The sequence below is a fragment of the Zalophus californianus genome, chromosome 13 (genome assembly GCF_009762305.2).
Source record: "Zalophus californianus isolate mZalCal1 chromosome 13, mZalCal1.pri.v2, whole genome shotgun sequence".
In the NCBI taxonomy this organism is placed as follows: domain Eukaryota; kingdom Metazoa; phylum Chordata; class Mammalia; order Carnivora; family Otariidae; genus Zalophus; species Zalophus californianus.
In genome coordinates this window covers 20,823,521-20,842,197 of record NC_045607.1, presented here as the reverse complement: position 1 = coordinate 20,842,197, position 18,677 = coordinate 20,823,521, and the positions used below count along the sequence as shown (strand labels likewise).

General features: G+C 42.2%; 2 protein-coding genes across 3 annotated transcripts; both read right to left on the bottom strand.

Moving 5' to 3' along the window:
* Nucleotides 1-860: 860 nt before the first annotated feature.
* LOC113934661 (rho-related GTP-binding protein Rho6-like) lies at nucleotides 861-1,925 on the bottom strand. The gene has a single exon (XM_035723757.1). It carries the CDS (start codon nucleotides 1,870-1,872, stop codon nucleotides 1,174-1,176), a length of 699 nt encoding a protein of 232 aa, XP_035579650.1. The 5' UTR covers nucleotides 1,873-1,925; the 3' UTR covers nucleotides 861-1,173.
* Nucleotides 1,926-4,689: 2,764 nt separating this feature from the next.
* ZFP37 (ZFP37 zinc finger protein) lies at nucleotides 4,690-18,667 on the bottom strand. 2 transcript variants are annotated; one of them, XM_035723430.1, is made up of 5 exons: nucleotides 18,419-18,550; nucleotides 12,946-13,002; nucleotides 12,736-12,862; nucleotides 12,197-12,331; nucleotides 4,690-7,229 (listed from the first exon to the last, which is right to left on the bottom strand). In XM_035723430.1, exons 2-5 carry the CDS (start codon nucleotides 12,952-12,954, stop codon nucleotides 5,677-5,679), a joined length of 1,824 nt encoding a protein of 607 aa, XP_035579323.1. In that variant the 5' UTR covers nucleotides 12,955-13,002; nucleotides 18,419-18,550; the 3' UTR covers nucleotides 4,690-5,676. The 2 variants fall into 2 exon arrangements, with proteins under 2 accessions (XP_035579323.1, XP_035579322.1); XM_035723429.1 differs by lacking the exon at nucleotides 12,946-13,002 and having other exon boundaries at nucleotides 18,419-18,667.
* Nucleotides 18,668-18,677: the final 10 nt, after the last annotated feature.

Genomic DNA, 18,677 nt, shown 5'->3' with positions numbered 1-18,677 from the left:
TTAACCTGCTTAGAGTTCACTGAGCAGTGAATCATGGTTTTCTTCACACTTAACCTGCTTAGAGTTCACTGAGATTCTCAATGAGTACATTTATATCACTTACCAAATTTGGGGAAATTTCAACCATTATATCTTCAAACATTTTGTGTATCCCACTCTTTCCTTGCTCTCCTTTTGGGACTTCAGCTACACATATTCAAGACATTTTGTTATTGTCCTACAAGTCACTGAGGTTCTCTTCCTATCTTTTCAATCATTTCCCCCTCACTTTGTTTTTTTTTTTCTTTATATGTGTTATATTTTTCATTAATAAATAGGTTTTTCTTCTTTAAACACAGAACGTAGAACAGACTGAAACACTCCCCCCCCCCCCCCCCCCCCCCCCCCCCCCCCGGTTCCAAAGACAAGAGTCTATATAAAACAAATGCCAGCTGTCATGCCCTGAGGGCAGAAAAAGTCTGGTGACCCCCCCCCACCCAGCCCTGCCCCCGGCAGCACCACCACCCCCACACTGCGAGAGAAGGGGGTCTGGGGCTTCTCCCTTGGACCCTGGGGACTTAGGTGAGAAGGTATGAATGTATGATGTCAGCTCTCCATGAGGCATGGGCTATGCAAAGATGAGGTTTCCTTCTCATTGGCTCTGACCAGCTCCTGGCCTTCTGACTCCCGTCATGAAGCACCTGGGCTCGGCTCCTACGGGAGCCGCCTCTTGGCTTCCCCACTCCACTCCTGCGTGGCTTCCTCAGACGGGACGGGAAGGGCTCGGGGACCACGCCCCACCCCTGGTCCACACGGAAGCGCTGTGTGGAAGAGGCATGATGCTGAAGGTGAGGCTCCTGGAGGCCCCCAAGCCCATGAGGCCAGCATGCCCCCCGCACCCCCACACCTTTCCTTCCTCTGGAGTGGGGGCGGGGGCGTGGGGGTGACACTGGGGCAGCCGCCCCCACCACAACCGAGTGCCTGGCTTGGGGTGTGATGGTTCTTTCTCAGGGTCAGGTCCTCAAGCCGGGCCTGGCTCTTTCCTCGTGCCATTCCTGTCTCCTTTCAGGGCCTCCCCGTGGCCGTCTGAAAAACGCACGTCCAGTGTCCTCAACTGTCCCATCCTCCCTCTCCCTGTGCCTCTGCCACCCAAGGGAGGAAGTGGGAGGTTGCCTCCCTTCTCCAACCCCCACTTCACAGAATGGAACAGCTTTTGGCCTTTTCCTTCTTGAAGGTAGAAGAGATGAGTTCGGAACGACTGGGGAGGTGAAGCAGTCGCGTGGAGAGGCTGCGGACAGGGCTCTTTGGGGGCACCGGGCTGGGCTTGTTCAGACACACCATGGACGCCGTCCGGAAGATGCTGTGGATACTGTTTTCTGAGGTGAAAGCCGAGCCTTCCAGGTAGGTTTCCGCACCCAGCTGCTTGGCTATGGCACAGCCCTGCTCATAGGAGAGAGGTGCCTGTTTCTGGTGGGACAGCTCCATCAGTGTGCTCAGGTCTGTTCGCAGGTCCGTCTTACAGCCAATAAGCAAAACACGGGCGCTAGGACAATAATCTAGGATTTCCGTCCTCCACTTCTTAAGTGCAGTATCCACTGTCTCCGGTCGGCTGATATCAAAGCATAGTAATACTGCATCCGAATCACTGTAGCAGAGTGGACGGACATTGTCACAGTAGGGAGATCCTGCGGTGTCCCGGAGACCGAGCTCCACCCTTTGTTCCTCGGTCTCCAAGCAGGCTGTGTAATTCTCAAACACGGTGGGCACATACGTCTCGGGATAGCAGTCCTTCGCTACCACCCGTAACATCGCAGTCTCCCCGCACTGCACATCCCCCACCAGAACGAGCTCACATCTGGCCACGACTGGCTGCGGGGCGCGTCTCTCCTTCATGGCTGTAGCCTCCGCGGGACTTGGACTCAGATTATTCAGAGAGGAGAGGGTTGCGCCAGGTGCGTCGCAGCACAAAAAGTCCCTCCCCCTCACTTTGAATCATTTCTACTGAGCTATTTCAAGTTCAATCACCCCTTACTCTGTCATTTTCATTCTGCTGGTAAACTTACCCAGTGAAATTTAAATTTAAGACATTGTATTTTTAAGTTCTAGAATTTTCTTTTTGTTTTTCTTCATAGTTTCTATTTCTTTGCTTAGTTTTAAAAAAAATCTTTATTCACTGTGAGCATATCTTTATTTCATTAAGCACCATTATAATAATTATATTAATTATATTAATTAATTATAATAATTATATTAATATCCTAATATATGTTCATTCCAGCTTCGGGGTTCGTTGTCTCTTTTCTTGAAATGGGGTTGCAATTTAATTCTTTGACTGTCAAGTAAGTTTTTCTTATATCCTATATATCATGAATGATAAGTTGTGGAGAGTTTGGATTCTATTTCTCTGAAGAGTGTTAATATTTTGTTTTATCAAGTAATTAGCATGGTTGAGCTCAAACTTCAAACTAAGTCTGTGGGGCAGTAGCACAAATAAAAGCTCAGTTCTCTTGTCTTTAGTTGAAGCGTTAGGCGTCTGTGCCAAATACGCATAGTTCAGGGGTCAGTCAGATATTTGGGCAGAATTTATTCACAGAATTTGGATTACCCCCTCTTTGAGTCGCTCTTTTCTGGGATTCTCCTCTCACTTTCCAAGTGGCTGTGGTTGCCCTGAAGTCAGTCCTGTGGTTTTTCATCTTAAAAAGACTGCATGTTTTCTATCAAATTACATCCCCTGCCCCTGCCACACCAACTTCAGTGTGTCCTCAGGCTAAAAGCTGTGATCTAACCTCCTATATTCCCTTCTTCCAAGTTTCAACTCTTTCCCATAATCTGCTTTTGTTCACTCTCCAATACCTTCAGGTCATTGGTTGTGTGTGTGTGTGTGTGTGTGTGTGTGTGTGTGTGCGCGCGCGCGCACGTGTGTGTGTATGTGGTTTTGTCAGGAGTTTATAACTGTTTTCTGTGGGAGGGTCAGGATTAGTAGGACTCTACTTGGCCATACCCCAGTAATGAAAATTCATTACAACAAAATAAATTCAGGAAAATAGAAAAATTATTTAGAAAAACATAAAACTTACTCTTAAACTGACAATCCTGAAAAAATCACTGTCCACATAATGATGGTGATATTATGCATTTTCTAACATATGTATTTGTGTATATAAACATTATCTTCATGTTAAAGAAATATCTCAGAAACATTTTTAAATACTTTTTAAATTCACTTCAACAATGATTTAAATCAGTTTCTCAAAGTGTGGTCCCCAGACCAGCAGCACCAGCGTCTCCCGGCAAGTTATTAAAAATGCAAAATCTCAGCCACCCCCCCACCCCGACCTGCACAGAATCAGAAACTCTGTGGGTGGGGCCCATTTCTAAAGTCTGTGTTTTAACAAACCCTCCCAGCAATTTTGATACATTTTATCATTGACTTAGACTCATTTCTGTATGTCTATTTTCTTTCATCCTTTGCCTCCAATAATCTTTTAGACATCACTTCCTCATTTATTGATGCTGACTTTTAATTCCTTTCTTACTGTACAGGATGACTTTCAGCATTCATTTCTACTACTCAGGCATACTGTCCAGGTATGGTACTATTATGGGTTCTCCAAGAGGTGTGGGGAATTTAACATAGCCATAACATGCAACTGTTTTATCCTTCTAAAAAGTGCAAATTTTCCACAGCTCTGGACAGTGAGGATTCATTCAGTGCATAGTACCAAACTTCCACGTGGTTATAAGTTACTGATGGAAAATGGCTTTCACATTGCTCTTTCCTTCTCTGAGAGTAAATAAGTTACTTGGAAATGAGGTTCTAACATCCATGAGTTGATTTTTCAATGCATGTGTGCACTACATGAATGCACACACACATAATTTCATTCTCAGTACTTACATCTGTTAATTCTCTGAAATGAGGAAATCAGGAAGGCAGGAACTTGAATGCGAAGTATTTGCAAGGATGGCACTTAATCACTTATTTGTTGAGGTCCATCATTATGCTAGACTAGTATCCAGGTGAAATATTTATTGAGCAGAATTGACCACTAGAAAAGTCTTGCTTATTGACCCATATGTTTGTTCTGAAGAACAAACGAGGAAATGTAGTCAACGTGCTGTGAAAATGTAAAAGGTGACATGCATGCCCAATATTATTACCTTATATAACAAAACCATTTTTGTCCTTATGTCACTGTTTTTGGTGTAACAATTTAAAAACAATTCAGTTGTATTTTTTTATCTATGACTTATGAGTAAAAAATAATAATAGTAAATAGGTATGCAGTAGAAAGTAGGTCTCATGTGGAAACCCAAATTGATTCACAGTACCTTCTGGAATGCATGCTTAAGAATGACTCTGAGGCCAAGTCTAGGTTCACTCAGAAAAAGTGCAGTGATCCATTAACAATGTCTGCTATTGAGCAGAAACAGGAAGTAGTGGTATTTGTTGCAATACATTTGAAATCCCAGATTCAGGTGTTTGTATATAAGTGCTCTGAATATGTGATAAAATGGAGTGACTGTTCAGAAGATCACTTTCATTCACCTGCAATCACAATTTATCTTCAGTCTTTTAAAAATATGGCATATAGAAGAAACATGGTGCTAAATTATAGTTGTAAGTCATTATTTTAATAAAAAGATGTGTTTGATAGGAAAAGTCTTTGTGAATTCAATATCAAGTTTAATACCATATCCTCAGATTCATCACCCTTCATAATAGGCATAGACACTTTCACTTCATCAAACAACACCATGGAGTGAGCTCAGTGAAAATTTTAATCAGTGTTGATGTATGCATATTAAAAACATTTTAATTGTGAAAATAACACATGTACATTATTTAAAATTTCAAACAGTATATAATAAAAAGGAGGTCTCCTTCCCATCCTAGCCCCCATTCCTGTACTCCTCTGCTCATGACAACCACCATAAAGTTTCTTCTGTATTTTTTCAAACCAAGTCTATTCACATACAAATATATGTATATATACTTACACACACACACACACACACACACACACACACACACACACAGGCAAACACACCCTTTTGTACATAAGTGGGAACATACTACACACACAGTTCAGCAACCTGCTTTTTTCACTTAACAATTTTATTCACTTAACAATACACAGGTGCTGGTAGGGAATGATGTCCCTATCCTTGGCTGCTTTATTTTATTTTTTTCTTAATTTTGTGTTAATATTTTTTACATAAATAACTTTTAGAAAGTATGCAGCTGATGTAGAAGCTAACAAAGACATTAAGGAAGAGCTAGGTGATAACATCAAAGATGAGCCTCATACCAGTGGCCAGACACACTTATATATGGAAATTAACAGGTATGCAAATTCAATTCTCAGATGTGGAGCTTAAGTGCACATACTCAAGCAACTCAGGAATTGTCAGCATATATAATTTGTTTCTCTTTTGCTCTGATTATTCAGCTCATTAACGATTTTTAAAGCTTTATATTTTGGTCTGAATATATAAATAATTAATAATTATTTTTAAAACAATATTTTCTATAAAAGGTTGGTATCATCCATTGCTTCTATGTAAGATTCACTTTCAAACTCTCTCATGTGTAATTAGGTATGACTTCTTATTAAAAGCCTTCTAACATCCTTGAAATTCAGAATCCTACTAAGGTTAAATAAAACCTTTAGTTGAATTAAAAGACTTCCCACATTAATTTGACTCATGAGATTTTTCTTCTGAATGAGTTTTCACATGTTTGGTAAGGGATGCGTTTTGTTTGAAAGCTTTTCCACATTCATTACATTCATAGGGTTTCTCTCCAGTGTGGGATCTCTGATGTATAACAAGTTGTGACTTCACATTGAAAGCCTTTCCACATTCATTACATTCAAAAGGCTTCTCCCCAGTATGAGTTCTCTGATGTACAATGAGGTGTGACTTTTGGCTAAAAGCTTTCCCACATTCATGACATTCATAGGGTTTCTCCCCAGTATGAACTCTCTGATGTTGAGTAAGGCCCTCAATTTGTTTGAAGGCCTTCCCACACTGATTACATTCAAAAGGACTTTCACCTGTATGAGTTCTCATGTGGTAAGTAAGAGAAGAGCTATGTCCAAATGCTTTTCCACATTCATTACATTTATAGGGCTTCTCCTTAGTATGAGTTCTTTGATGTATAATGAGGTGTGACTTCTTGCTGAAAGCTTTCCCACATTCATTACATTCAAAGGGTTTCTCACCTGTATGAACTCTCATATGTTTAGTAAGGGATGAGCTATACTTAAAGGCCTTTCCACATTCATTACATTCATATGGTATTTCACCTGTATGAGTTCTCACATGTTCAGTAAGAGATGAGTTATACCTAAAGGATTTTCCACATTCCTTACATTCATAGGGCTTCTCACCTGTATGAGATCTCACATGTTGAACAAGATTTGAGCTGTGTCTAAAGGTTTTCCCACATTCAGTACATTTATAGGGCTTTTCCCCAGTATGAACTCTCAGATGGTCAGTAAGGGCATGTTTATGACTGTGGGCTTTGCCACACTGCATACATTCATATGGTTTTTCTCCAGTGTGAGTTCTCTGATGTACAACGAGGTGTGACTTTTGGCTAAAGGCTATCCCACATTCATTACATTCATATGGTTTCTCTCCAGTATGAATTCTCTGATGGTCAACGAGTCCTTGTTTATGGCTGAGAACCTTCCCACATTGATTACATTCATAGGGTTTAGCTTTAGTTTGAGTTTTGTCACACTTAGTAGGAGACGGGCTATGGCTGGATGATTTCTCATGTTTCTCTCCAGTTTGAATTTTGTCCCGTTTAGTATCGGATGAGCTACGATGAGCTAATTTCTCATGTTTCTTGCCAGCTTGAGTTTTGTCATGCTTATTAGATAAGCTATGGTTGGATAATTTTTGTTTCTTTCCAGTTTGATTTTTGTCTTTCTTTGTATCAGGTAAGCTATGGCTGAATGATTTCTTGTGCTCTTTAGCTATGCTAGGTTTCTTTTTTGCATAGTTTCTTATACGACCAGGTAAGTCTGAATTCTGTTTCAAACTCTTTCCATGTGAATCGAATTTAAGCTTTTTTTTTGAAGGAACATGTTTTGTACTCACACTTTTTTCCCCCAGTGAACTACATTCATGGCCTTTCTTCTTAGTCAGACTTCTTTTCTTGAATGCAACTTCCTTAAGGAGTTTGTTTTGAGATTCCTGGTGGTTTGCTAGCTGGTCATTACCTTGCTGGACCTCGTCTAAAATGGAATTCAATAAGACATTTTTGTGAATCTTTGCCCTCTCATATTTTGGAACACAACTTATAAAAGAAATGTCCTATTGTGGGGGCTGAATCTTTACTCAAGCCTAGTATCCCAAAGTGAGTGAAATATCAAGTGCAAATGTCCCTAAGCTCTTGGGCTTGGGGGGAAAGTGCTGTAGGAAAAACAAGAAAAGTTAATTGACAATAGAAATTAGATAAAACTTTGCCTGTTTATAAATATGACCTTGCAACCTGGGATGGAAGATGAAATAAACACAAGGAGCAGCGACTAGGTAACAGATGAAGTTAGAGGAGCTTGTGATTGTAGTTGATATTTTTTGAGATTTCTCCTCAGCCCAAGCTTCCCAGCTTTTATAACAGCCAATCCATCCATAGCATTTGGCTCCCACAGCCTGTACTATATTAAGTCAACTCTCCATGGTGACAGTTGGAGACACACCTGGCCCAAGCCATGGTGTCCAATAAGAGTCTTCTTCCTAAAAATTTCAACTCTAGTTAGTCTCCCCTGGGTTTTACAAGGATATAAGACAAGAAATAGTAAAGTCATATCTTCCCTGTGTAAGCAGAAGGTTCATCAGTACAAAGAACGAAGCATATATCCACAGGGAAAGAGATGTAAGATCATGTGTCCTCAAAGAGACCATTTACATAACCCCAATTGCTGATGGCTTCCCAATTCTAGTTCTAGTCCCTGGTACGGTCTGGCTGAAGTATCAGCTTTTAGGTTACAAGAGATAAACATATGTCCTTATAATAAATTCCTCTATTTACTTAGGCCAGCTCAGGTTATTGTTATTTGTCATTTGTTATTGCACTCCAAAGAGCCAAAATAGAGAAAATAAGGTAAGTCCATCAAGAAATACTGAACAGCTTATAGGCGACTAAGGGAATAAGCGGGAAAGTGTGTTACACTGCCACCACCAATGATCAATATAATAACAACATGCCTGTACTAAACAAAAACCCTCAAAACCAAAATAACAACCCCGCAATTTCTCTGTGTTCCCTGCTGCTTTTACCATGATAAAAGTAGTGCCATGATAGTAATGAGATTAGCAAACAAACTTTATAGCATTTGGATTTACAATGTACACGTGTGCTTGTTTTCCAACAGTTTGCTATGGAGCATGCCTTTGCTTCTGCCAGGTCACTCTACTAATTACCAGTTATAAATTTTAAGCTTATTCCCAGCTTTAAGTGATTGCTCACATCCTTTCCTTCACACATTATACAATGACATATTTTAAGCTATCTTCCCAGTGTGTGTTGCTTCTATGAAACCACCATCCACACTGACAAATGGAGGCAACCATGTTTGAACCATATGATCCAACCCTTGGGTGAAAACAATTGACAGGACAGTGGTAAACAGATGGCCCTACCTAGACCAATAATATTCTCGCTCCTAAGTATTTAGAATTGAAATCCAAAGAGTTCTTTTAGCTAGGTATGGATACTACATGTTTAAAAATTCAAAAACTTAAGAGTTGAGACTACCATTTTGAGGTGACTTTTTTCAGTTATGTGCATGGAAAAGCAGAAAGATCTTTAAGGTGGGAATTAAACAGACTCAAAGAGAAAAGCAGATATGAGTCTCTAAGAAAGGAAGAAATAGAAATTGAACAGCTGCCTTGGTTGTAAAGGAACATTACATGGATAAAGTGAAAACTGGGCTCAAACAGAGAAGAGTCATGGTATTCGAATATAAGCCAGGAAATACTATTCTTTTCATCAAGGATTCTTAAGAGATTAGTTCCCATGGAGTAAAAGATCAATTTTTGTAAGTAGAGATATAGCAGGGAGAAGTAGAGCTTCCAGCTGCTTTTTCATTTAGGAAATTTTAAGTGATACAAACATTTTGGGGGAAAGAATATAACAAGAGCATGACAAAGACAGATTCTTCCAATGCCCAAGGATGCTGAAAAGGATGGAGGCAAATCTCTTTCTGGGAAGAAAGGGATCAAAACTGAAAACTATTCACAGTGCTCACCATAGCACATACCGTTCCCAGTGTGAGTTGTGCAAGACTGATGAATCACATACCTGTACCTCTGAAACAAATAATACAATATATGTTAAAAAGAAGAAGAAGAAGAAGATAGCAGGAGGGGAAGAATGAAGGGGGGGGGAATCGGAGGGGGAGACAAACCATGAGAGACGATGGACTCTGAAAAACAAACTGAGGGTTCTAGAGGGAAGGGGGTGGGCTGATGGGTTAGCCTGGTGATGGGTATTAAAGAGGGCACGTTCTGCATGGAGCACTGGGTGTGATGCACAAAAAATGAATCATGGAACAGTACATCAAAAACTAATGATGTAATGTATGGTGATTAACATAACAATAAAAAATTTTTTTAAAAAAGCTCAAAACTACACCCTTTGAGGTATAACATTATAGGAACCCCTTATGATGATGGAATTTGGCCAACAGGAAAAGATATAAAGCACTATGAGAGAAATTTACCATGAGGGGGGTGGAAAAGAAAAGAACCTGAACTAGTGAAGTGGTATAATAATAAGGTAATACTAGGAGAGAGTTGGGTGTGACAGAGCATGTGATTAAAGCTGTAAGCTTGTCCTGAATCTGAGACAGTAACTAAAACATGAATTTTAAGCTAAAATGACTGTAACTTCAGGAACTGAAGTATACAGCTCACTACACTCAGCAAATCATTGGAGGGAATAGAACAGTCATTCCTTGAAGAAACTCCAAGTACTAGATAAGAACCTGAACCAAGAAGAAAGTCACTGCAGCAATGACAAAGATGTATTAGATGACTCAGGACTATTTTTTAGTTGTAACACCAAGTATCAGAGAGAAAAGTAAACATAGCCCAAACTGGAGCCACTAGTGGATGAATCCAAAACTCCAGGAGGTCTCCTCATTTGTCATTTGAAGGACTAGTCCCTCTGGTTTCAGGAAATTCATGGAGTCTTGGAAAATTCAGAGGACACTTAAAAATACATTGTAAACATTCTGCTATTTGGGGGACTATAGGGATATAAATAATAACTGAATATTTTAATGTTCGGTGGCAACATATAAGAGGAATCTAAGAAACAAAAAATGGAGCCAACAAATCAGCCTAAGAATTGGAGCAATTTAGGTATGAGATAATATACACCTCATTTGGGTGATGTCTGTGAGAACTGAAGAAAACAAACAAACAAACAAACCAGGAACTGAGGCAAGGACAGTAAAAGAGAAGGCAGAGAGCAGAGATTCACAGGAACTCCATGGTACACAGGCCTAAAATCAAAATAGACCCTGATAAAAATAGGGAGGGTGAAAGAAAGCTCTGATTTAGAAAGAAAGGCAAAAAGACACAGCTTTCCATTTCTGACACTGTGAGATTGAACTTTCCTGGAAGCAGGTGAAATATGAGTGCAACATGAAGAAACTGGAGATTTATTTGGACAAGTTAAATTTACCTTAAAAGTCACCAGTATAGAATAAATAGCTTGATTCTTTCAAGGGCCCTACCTAGACCAATAATATCCTCGCTCCTAGGAATTTAGAATTGAAATCCAAAGAGTCTTCGAGGGAAATACGATAGAAAAAAAAAAAAAAAAAAAGACCAGATAGTAGAAGACAAAACCTTAGGGACACTTCAGCAAAGTGAGAAGGAAGAGAACCTGGTGAAATAAATGTAAAGAAACACTTAGAAGAGAAGACCAGATTCAAGCGGTGTAATTCAAGCCAGGTAGGCAAGAATTTTATGCTGACCAAAACTATTAAAATATGCGCTGGAAGGGAAGCCAGAAATTTACATACAGGCATGAATTCTGTGGGATCTGACTGCATAGGGTAACAAGTAAATGGAAATAATGATGCACTATAGACCACAAGTTTAGAGCATTTCACAGTGAAAAGGAGGGAAATGGAAAATAATTAAAGGCAGGGGAACATCATGCCAAGAGATTTGGAAAGAGGATGGATCTAAGAAGGTTTGAACATATAAGGAGAGAAATGTGATACCATGGAGTCCCAGAGTTTGAGTGGATGAAGGGAAAAAACTGAGGATATTAGGAAAAAAGAAGATAATAAAAAACAGCACTGCTTCAAATAAGGTAAGCTGTAATGGGATTCTGAGAACAGCTAAGAGGGGTTACTGCTCCTTCCTGGAAGCTGAGCGATGGAGAGCATGGATGAGGAAAGACAATAAGGAAAGGTCAGCTAGGCATTTGAGGGGCTGGTACCAGAGGTTCAGAGCTCTGGTTTTCACCTTTTTTCCTACCACAATACTCATGGTGTGGCAGACTGTATTACTGTTCCTTGTGGAAAGATTGTACCTCCCAGACCCATTGCATGGTCCCTTGAATCCTCCCTGTGGAAGGATTACACATTCCTACTTGTTGAACTTAGGAGTAGCCAGGTGATCTACTCTAACCAATTAACCAATGAAATGTGAGCAGAAAGAGATATCTACCACTTCCAATCAGTGATGTTAAGAGTCATCAGTGGTTCTACTCATTCTTCTTTCCTTCTGCCACGAGACCAGAGTTTGCCAAATAGGGACTGCTCTTTCAGTATAGGTCCAAAGGGTAAGGTGGAATGGGGCTATAGCATGAGCAAGAAACAAATCTTTCTTGTTGGAAGCCACTAAGATTTAGGGGCATTCCTTAATAGAGCAGAACTTAGCCTAAGCTAACTGATACAAGTGGTATAAGCAAACTCCCATGAGTAACACTGGCTTACAACTATAATGACCCTCATATGAGAACCTCACACAATGAAGAGGTTCATAGACAGAAGAGAGATTAGAATCTCTAAGGTTAGAGAATCTTTGTAGTTTGAACTCCTCCTCCCCAAGAAATTCTGATATTTTTCAACTGCTACTCCTGGTTAAGAGAAAAGGGTCTAAGATCTTGAAGAAGATTTAAAAAATAAATTATTCATTGAAGAATTCCGAAGTTACCACGAAAAAATTAGAAACTTACTTCCATTCGTTCCTATTTGCTTGGGTCTTGCTATTTCACTGGGACCACATTGTCTGGGTCTTTTGCCCTTCCCCAACCATGGCTCTTCTCCTTTTTCCAACTTGGAGATCATGTCTGGTTTGGGAGCTTGATACCCTGCTCGTGAGAAATGGCAGAAATTGAGCGTTAGGAAAACAAACACCCCAGAAATCAAGCCCTAATATTTGGACTTCAGAGCCTTGAGAGGATAAGGAATAATGGCTTCTAAGGAGAAAGAGAGAGAGGGAGGGAGGGAGGGAGGAAGGAAGGGAGGGAGGGAGGGAGGGAAGAAAGAAAGAATATATGGCTTCTGAAATTTCACAATGTGCCTGCCCATGTACCCTAAGTAGACCTTCCATTTTGGAGACAGGGGCACAAGTATCCTGCCTCATACCCAAAGGGATTAAAACTCTTTGATTCATAATAGCCAAGGCCAAACTTATCAAGAACTTCAGAGAGATTATTACAGTGGACATGTATTATAGTGGACACATTTTGAATTATGAAAGAATTGTCCTTACCCATTGAGGCAAGGTTGCTGTAGTTCTCCAGCATCACATCCTTATACAGGTTCCTCTGAGCAGGATCTAGCTGCTCCCATTCCTTCTGGGTAAAGGCCATAGTCACATCTTTGAATGTTACTGATCCCTGTAATAGCAATATTCCTATTCAGTCTAATGTTATCCATATTATTGGGTGATTTGGACAAGATAATAAAGATTTGCTCTTACCTCAACCATTCAATGTTGATCATGATGTTATATAGGATACTAATTCTTTACCCAAGTCTGCATTTTTTTGAGAGACAAAAATCATATTAAAAAATGTCCCTGAGGGGTGCCTGGGTGCCTCAGTTGTTAAGTGGCTGCCTTCGGCTCAGGTCATGATCCCGGGGTCTTGGAATCGAGCCCCGCTTCAGGCTCCCTGCTCCGCGGGAAGCCTGCTTCTCCCTCTCCCACTCCCCCTGCTTGTGTTCCCTCTCTCGCTGTGTCTCTCTCTGTCAAATAAATAAATAAAATCTTTAAAAAAAAAAAAAAGAAAGAAATGTCCCTGTTATGGATTGAATGTCTGTGTATCCCCAAAATTCATATGGTGAAACCCTACCCTCCAATGTGATAGCATTAGGAGAGAGGGCCTGTGGGAAGTAATTAGAATTGGATGAGTACATGCAGGTGGAGTCTCCATGAATGGGATTAATGCCCTTATAAGAGTCGTAAGACAGCTTGCTTCCTCTCTGCTCTCTCTGCCAGGTGAGGATATAAACAAGAGTCTGCAACCTGGCAGAAGGTCTCACCAGATCCCAACCATGTTGGCACCCTGATCTTGGGAGTTCTGGCCTCCAGAACTGTCAGAAATAAATTTCTGTTGTTTTTAAGCTACCCAGTCAATGGTACTTTGTTGTAGCAGCCCAAAATGACAGTCCCATTTGCAAATCTGTTTATTCAAGAGGATAAAAAAAAATCAGAGAGAAAGAAAATTACCAAAACCAGACAGAATCAGTCTATCTTTTCTTCTATAACAAAAGACGATGGAATAGAGTTTTGAGGTAGAAGAACTGAGACCCTTGATTTATATAACCAGTGAAAAGATCATTCATGTTTGGAAGCAAAAATAATGTATTTTAGGCATGTAAGGATGCAGAAAGTGTATCACCTATGTGCTTTAGAAATAAAGAGAAGGAAAGGGACAGGGAAAGAGGAGGAGAAGAAGAAAAGAAGTGATTTTTAAAAGAAGGAAATTGCATCAGAATAAAGATTTCAAGATTGGGAAAGATGTAATATACAAGAAAGGGCTATGAATAATAAAACCAGTCAAATGTCTAGTTACATCTAAGTAACCTGATAATGTTGTACAACTGTTATAAAAGTATCCCTTAAAATCAAGAGGTGTGTTGTAAGAAAAATAAGCAGGAACATAACTGGTAGGGTTGGGAGATGGGGGAGAAATTAAAGCATGTTCGAGAGTCTCCTCTTATTAGGCAGGTGAGAGGAGGATGACACAGCTACTGGAGAATTTTGCCACTAACGAACACACGTTCAAACATATTTGTTTCACATTGAAAAAAAACCCTTACCTCCACAAACCACCAATCAATTAGCTGCATGTGTCACTAATCTATAACCTCACAGACCTCCAGTCACTGATTTCTAATAAGCCCCATCACTCAGGGCCACTGGCCTCTCAATCACTGATGTAATTCCAAAATGACTGATCCCAACAAACTTCCCAATCACTAACAGCAACAGATTTCCCCAATTGCTCCCCAGACACTCCAATCACATATTCCCAGGGGTCCCTCCACTACTGATGCCCGTGGAACACATCAATCTCTATCTCCGCTACGACCCCAAATTCCTACCCTATCAATCCCCAATCACTGACACCAACAGAACTCCACCACCAGCAGCCTTTACAGAAACCCTAATCACTGCCAGCAAACTGCACTGTACCTTCAGCCTCTTTGGCCAGTCCCTTCCCCTGCTCCCTTTATCTGAAATCTACCAGTCTCCTGAGAATCCGGCCCCTTACCGTGCTCCCCGGAGGAGGTTGTTTGTTTCGGCCCAACCGAGACTCGGGTACCTCATGGCCTGACGATGAAGTGAATGATAACTTTCAACCCTTTTTCATACGTCCTTCAAAATCCCTATCATGTTTAGAATATCACGAGACTTTCAACCATGAACTCTCTGGTTCAATGATTCACTTGATAAACGCACAGGACTCGGCGTATAGTTGGACCCGTAGCTATGATTTAATACAGCTCAGGAACACACGGCAAAATCAGCTAAGGAAATGGTGTATATGGGGTAAAGTCTACAGAAACCAGGCACAAGTATCCAAGAGTCCTCTTCCAGTGGAATTAGGCAGGACATACTTGATTCCTCCAGAAATAAGTTGTGAGAATACGTGTGAAATGTTGTTTCCCAAGGAAGTGCATCAGAGACTCGGTGGCACTCATAGGCATCCTCTGCCTGGCACACACAAAGATCCTAGGTTCCCAGAAGGAAATCAGGAGCTCGGCATAAACCACATCGTTTACATAGTTTAGTCACAGTGAGCCACTTTTATCATTTCTGGAAATGATAGGAAGCCACCTGAAGTCTAAGTTCTCAGACATCAGCCAAAGGTCAACCTTGCAAGCAGGCTTTTCGAAGGATAGCTGTTTGGGGCCACTTAAGTCAACTTTTGCGCACATTCTGCCTCGTTCACTGAAAATTTGAACACCACGCTCCTCCTCACTCTAGCTCCTGCACTCTTGCTCCATCGACATAGAGGAGTCCACAGACTGGCCCTTCTCTTTCCTGACTCCAACAATCTTTTCTCACACCCAAACTCAGCCACCTACTTATCACCCATCCTTTCCTTAGACCTTGCCACATGCCACAACAGCACCTCTCTACTTAAAACATTTTACCCTCCGACCACTGTTTCCTATGCTGTCAGCCTTTTTCCTCTAGCACTTCCATGCCAATAATTCTCCAAATGCATTCGGCCCCCATATCATTGATCTGAATCACTTTTCTACAGTCTTCCATCACCACACGGCCTTACTTTTCTTCTATCTTGTTTAGATTCCTTGTTCTTAACACCATATGCACTCCACGGAAAACAGCTTTAACGTCCTTGCCCCTTTTCTTCTCCACTGCACTTACCTAGCAAAGCCTCAAACTTAATCAAACCCAACTCTCCTCTTCATCTCTGCCTGCAACTTTGTAGCTGAACATCCCAAGAGAGAAAAATCAAACAACTGTGTTGCCTGGACTCACTTTAGGTTTATAACACATATCGCAATTGGGCATCCAATACCAGGAGTTTCCTATTCCTCTTTCCAAGATGGTTATTCCAAACATTCTCCTTTTTATCTCGGAAATCTCCAGCATCTACTCCTTCCCCACTCTCAGCTGATAAATTCATCTATACTTTCAAAGAGAAAGTAAGTGCGGGGCGCCTGGGTGGCTCAGTTGGTTAAGCGACTGCCTTCGGCTCAGGTCATGATCCTGGAGTCCTGGGATCGAGTCCTGGGATCGAGTCCCGCATCGGGCTCCCTGCTCAGCGGGGAGTCTGCTTCTCCCTCTGACCCTCCCCCCTCTCATGTGGTCTCTCTCTCTCATTCTCTCTCTCAAATAAATAAATAAAATCTTTTAAAAGAAGAGAGAGAAAGTAAGTGTAAATGGACAAGAACTACCTTGCCTTGTTACCACCAATTCCACCAATCTGTTTCCAAAACCCCTATCATCTGTCTCTTTCTGTTAAAATGGAAGAAGTGTCCCTTTTCTCACCTAAGGCTAGTTTCTCCACTTAGGCTCTAGATCCCATCCTCAACGGCCTTCTCAAGGAATTCACCCCCTGCAATTAACCTCTTTCTCTTTTGTACCACCTATTTTTCCACTTCTACTCAATCATTTCTATTGACATACAAAGTTGCTTTAAAATCAATTCATCTAATGAAAACCATCTCTTAATCTCATGTCCCATCCAATGTCAATTTAATTGCTCCCTTTACCAGCAAAACTCGTGGTGTGGTCGATGCTTGCTGTCTCTACTTCATTACCTCCATCCTTTCAACTCATTCCAACAGGATTTTACTCTTATCACTCCACTACAAAGCTCTAATCAATCAAAATAATCATTGAGCTACATCTTGCCAAAGTCAAATTCTCTGCAGTCATGTGTCTGGGACTCACAAAAGCATATGACACAACTGTGACAACACAACTAGCATTGTCTTGAAAAGCTTTCTTCTTTATGCTTCTTTGACACCACCTTTACAATTTTCATCCTACCTCAGGGACTACGCCTCCTCATTCTCTTTTTTTTCCTGTCCTCTACCAAACCTCTAAATGTAAGAGTGACCGGGCACCTGGGTGGCTCAGCCGGTTGAGCGTGTGCCTTTGGCTCAGGTCATGGTCCCAGGGTCCTGGGATCGAGTCCCGCATCGGGCTCCCTGCTCTGCGGGGGGCCTGCTTCTCCCTCTGCCCCTCCCCCTGCTCCTTCTCTCTCTCTCTCTCAAATAAATAAATCTTTATTTATTTTTTTTTTAAAGATTTTTTTATTTATTTATTCATGAGAGACAGAGGAGGAGAGAGAGAGAGAGGGAGAAGCGGGCTCCCAAGGAGCAGGGAGCCCGATGCGGGACTCGATCCCAGGACCCTGGGATCATGACCTGAGCCGAAGGCAGACGCTTAACCATCTGAGCCACCCAGGCGCCCAATAAATAAATCTTTAAAAAAAATAAACGAAAGAGCGACCCAGAGCTTGGTCCCTCTTTTCTTCTCTATCTGCCTTCTCTCCCTAAGTGATCTCATCCAATCTTATAGCTTTAAATACCATCTGTACGCTGAAGCCTTTCACATATGGATTCTCTAGCCCAAACCTCTCCTAAGTTTTAGATTCACACATTTAACAACTACTCATTCTCTACTTGGACATGTAACGGGCATCTTGACGTGGCCAAAACAGAACCACTGTCATCCACTCTGGCTCCCATTTATATCCATCAAATCTGGTTGTCTCCAACACAGCCCTTTCTCAGAAAAGGGAAGCACCCTTTCTCCAGTGCCTCAAGCCAAAAGTCTAGGTGTAAATCTTGATTCTCCTCTTCCCTCATGTTTCTTATCAGTTCATCAGTAAGTCTTACTGGCTCATCTCCCGAAGTATTCTGAATCTGGTTTTGTATTTCCCTGCATTTCCCTATTCTAAACCATCATCGTCTCTTCTCTTCAACTATTGTGATAAACCCCTATCGGACCTCCGGGCACCTCTGCACACACACACAAGGACAATCCAGTAACTCCCACAGGCACTATAATCGCTTGGCTCCCATAGATCACAAATTGTCACACACCTCCCCAGTCTTTGACACACCACAGAGCCCCTATACCTGATCCCCAGAGCCTTCCGGACTCTGGCTTTTCCGTGAGTGCCACTGACTCCCCGCCTCACTGTCACCGCACATCTCCCCAAACACGGATTTCCATAACCTGTAGCACCCGCGGACCCTGCAGGGCCCCCATCACTGCCCCACAGATCCCCCAGAACGCCGACACCCCTCCCCCCCCCCACGCCGCCAGAAGGCCCTCCAGCATCGCCTCCGATTCCCAAACCGCTCGTCTCAGAGCCTACAGTCACCCTCCAATCACGGACCCCCAATTAGACCACCTCGGACCACCACGCCGCCCCGCCCCGCCCCGCCATCGCGCTCACCGCCGCGCTGCCCCCCGGCTCGGACACAGCCATCTCCGCTGGACGCCCGGCCCCTTCGGCCGTCCCCGCCCTCCTCCTCCGGCCCACGCTCTCCCGCTTTGTGAAGATCGGCTCGCAGGCGGAGGCCGACATGGCGGCGGCTCGAAGCGCGGCCTCAGCGGGTCCGGCGGCTGCCATGGCGGCGCCCCTGGGTATCGCGGCCGGGCGCGGCCATCTTGACCGAGGCTCCGCCGTACAGCGGGGGTCCGCGCTCCCGGCG

Excerpts from the sequence above, each read along its gene's own strand:
- LOC113934661 (XM_035723757.1), bottom strand. The coding sequence starts at position 1,872 with ATGAAGGAGAGACGCGCCCCGCAGCCAGTCGTGGCCAGATGTGAGCTC.
- ZFP37 (XM_035723429.1), bottom strand. The coding sequence starts at position 18,595 with ATGGCAGCCGCCGGACCCGCTGAGGCCGCGCTTCGAGCCGCCGCCATG. Across the intron at positions 12,332-12,735 it reads CAGCAACCTTGCCTCAATGG|GGTATCAAGCTCCCAAACCA; the intron begins GTAAGGACAATT and ends TCTCACGAGCAG. Across the intron at positions 7,230-12,196 it reads GCAAATAGGAACGAATGGAA|ACGAGGTCCAGCAAGGTAAT; the intron begins GTAAGTTTCTAA and ends ATTCCATTTTAG.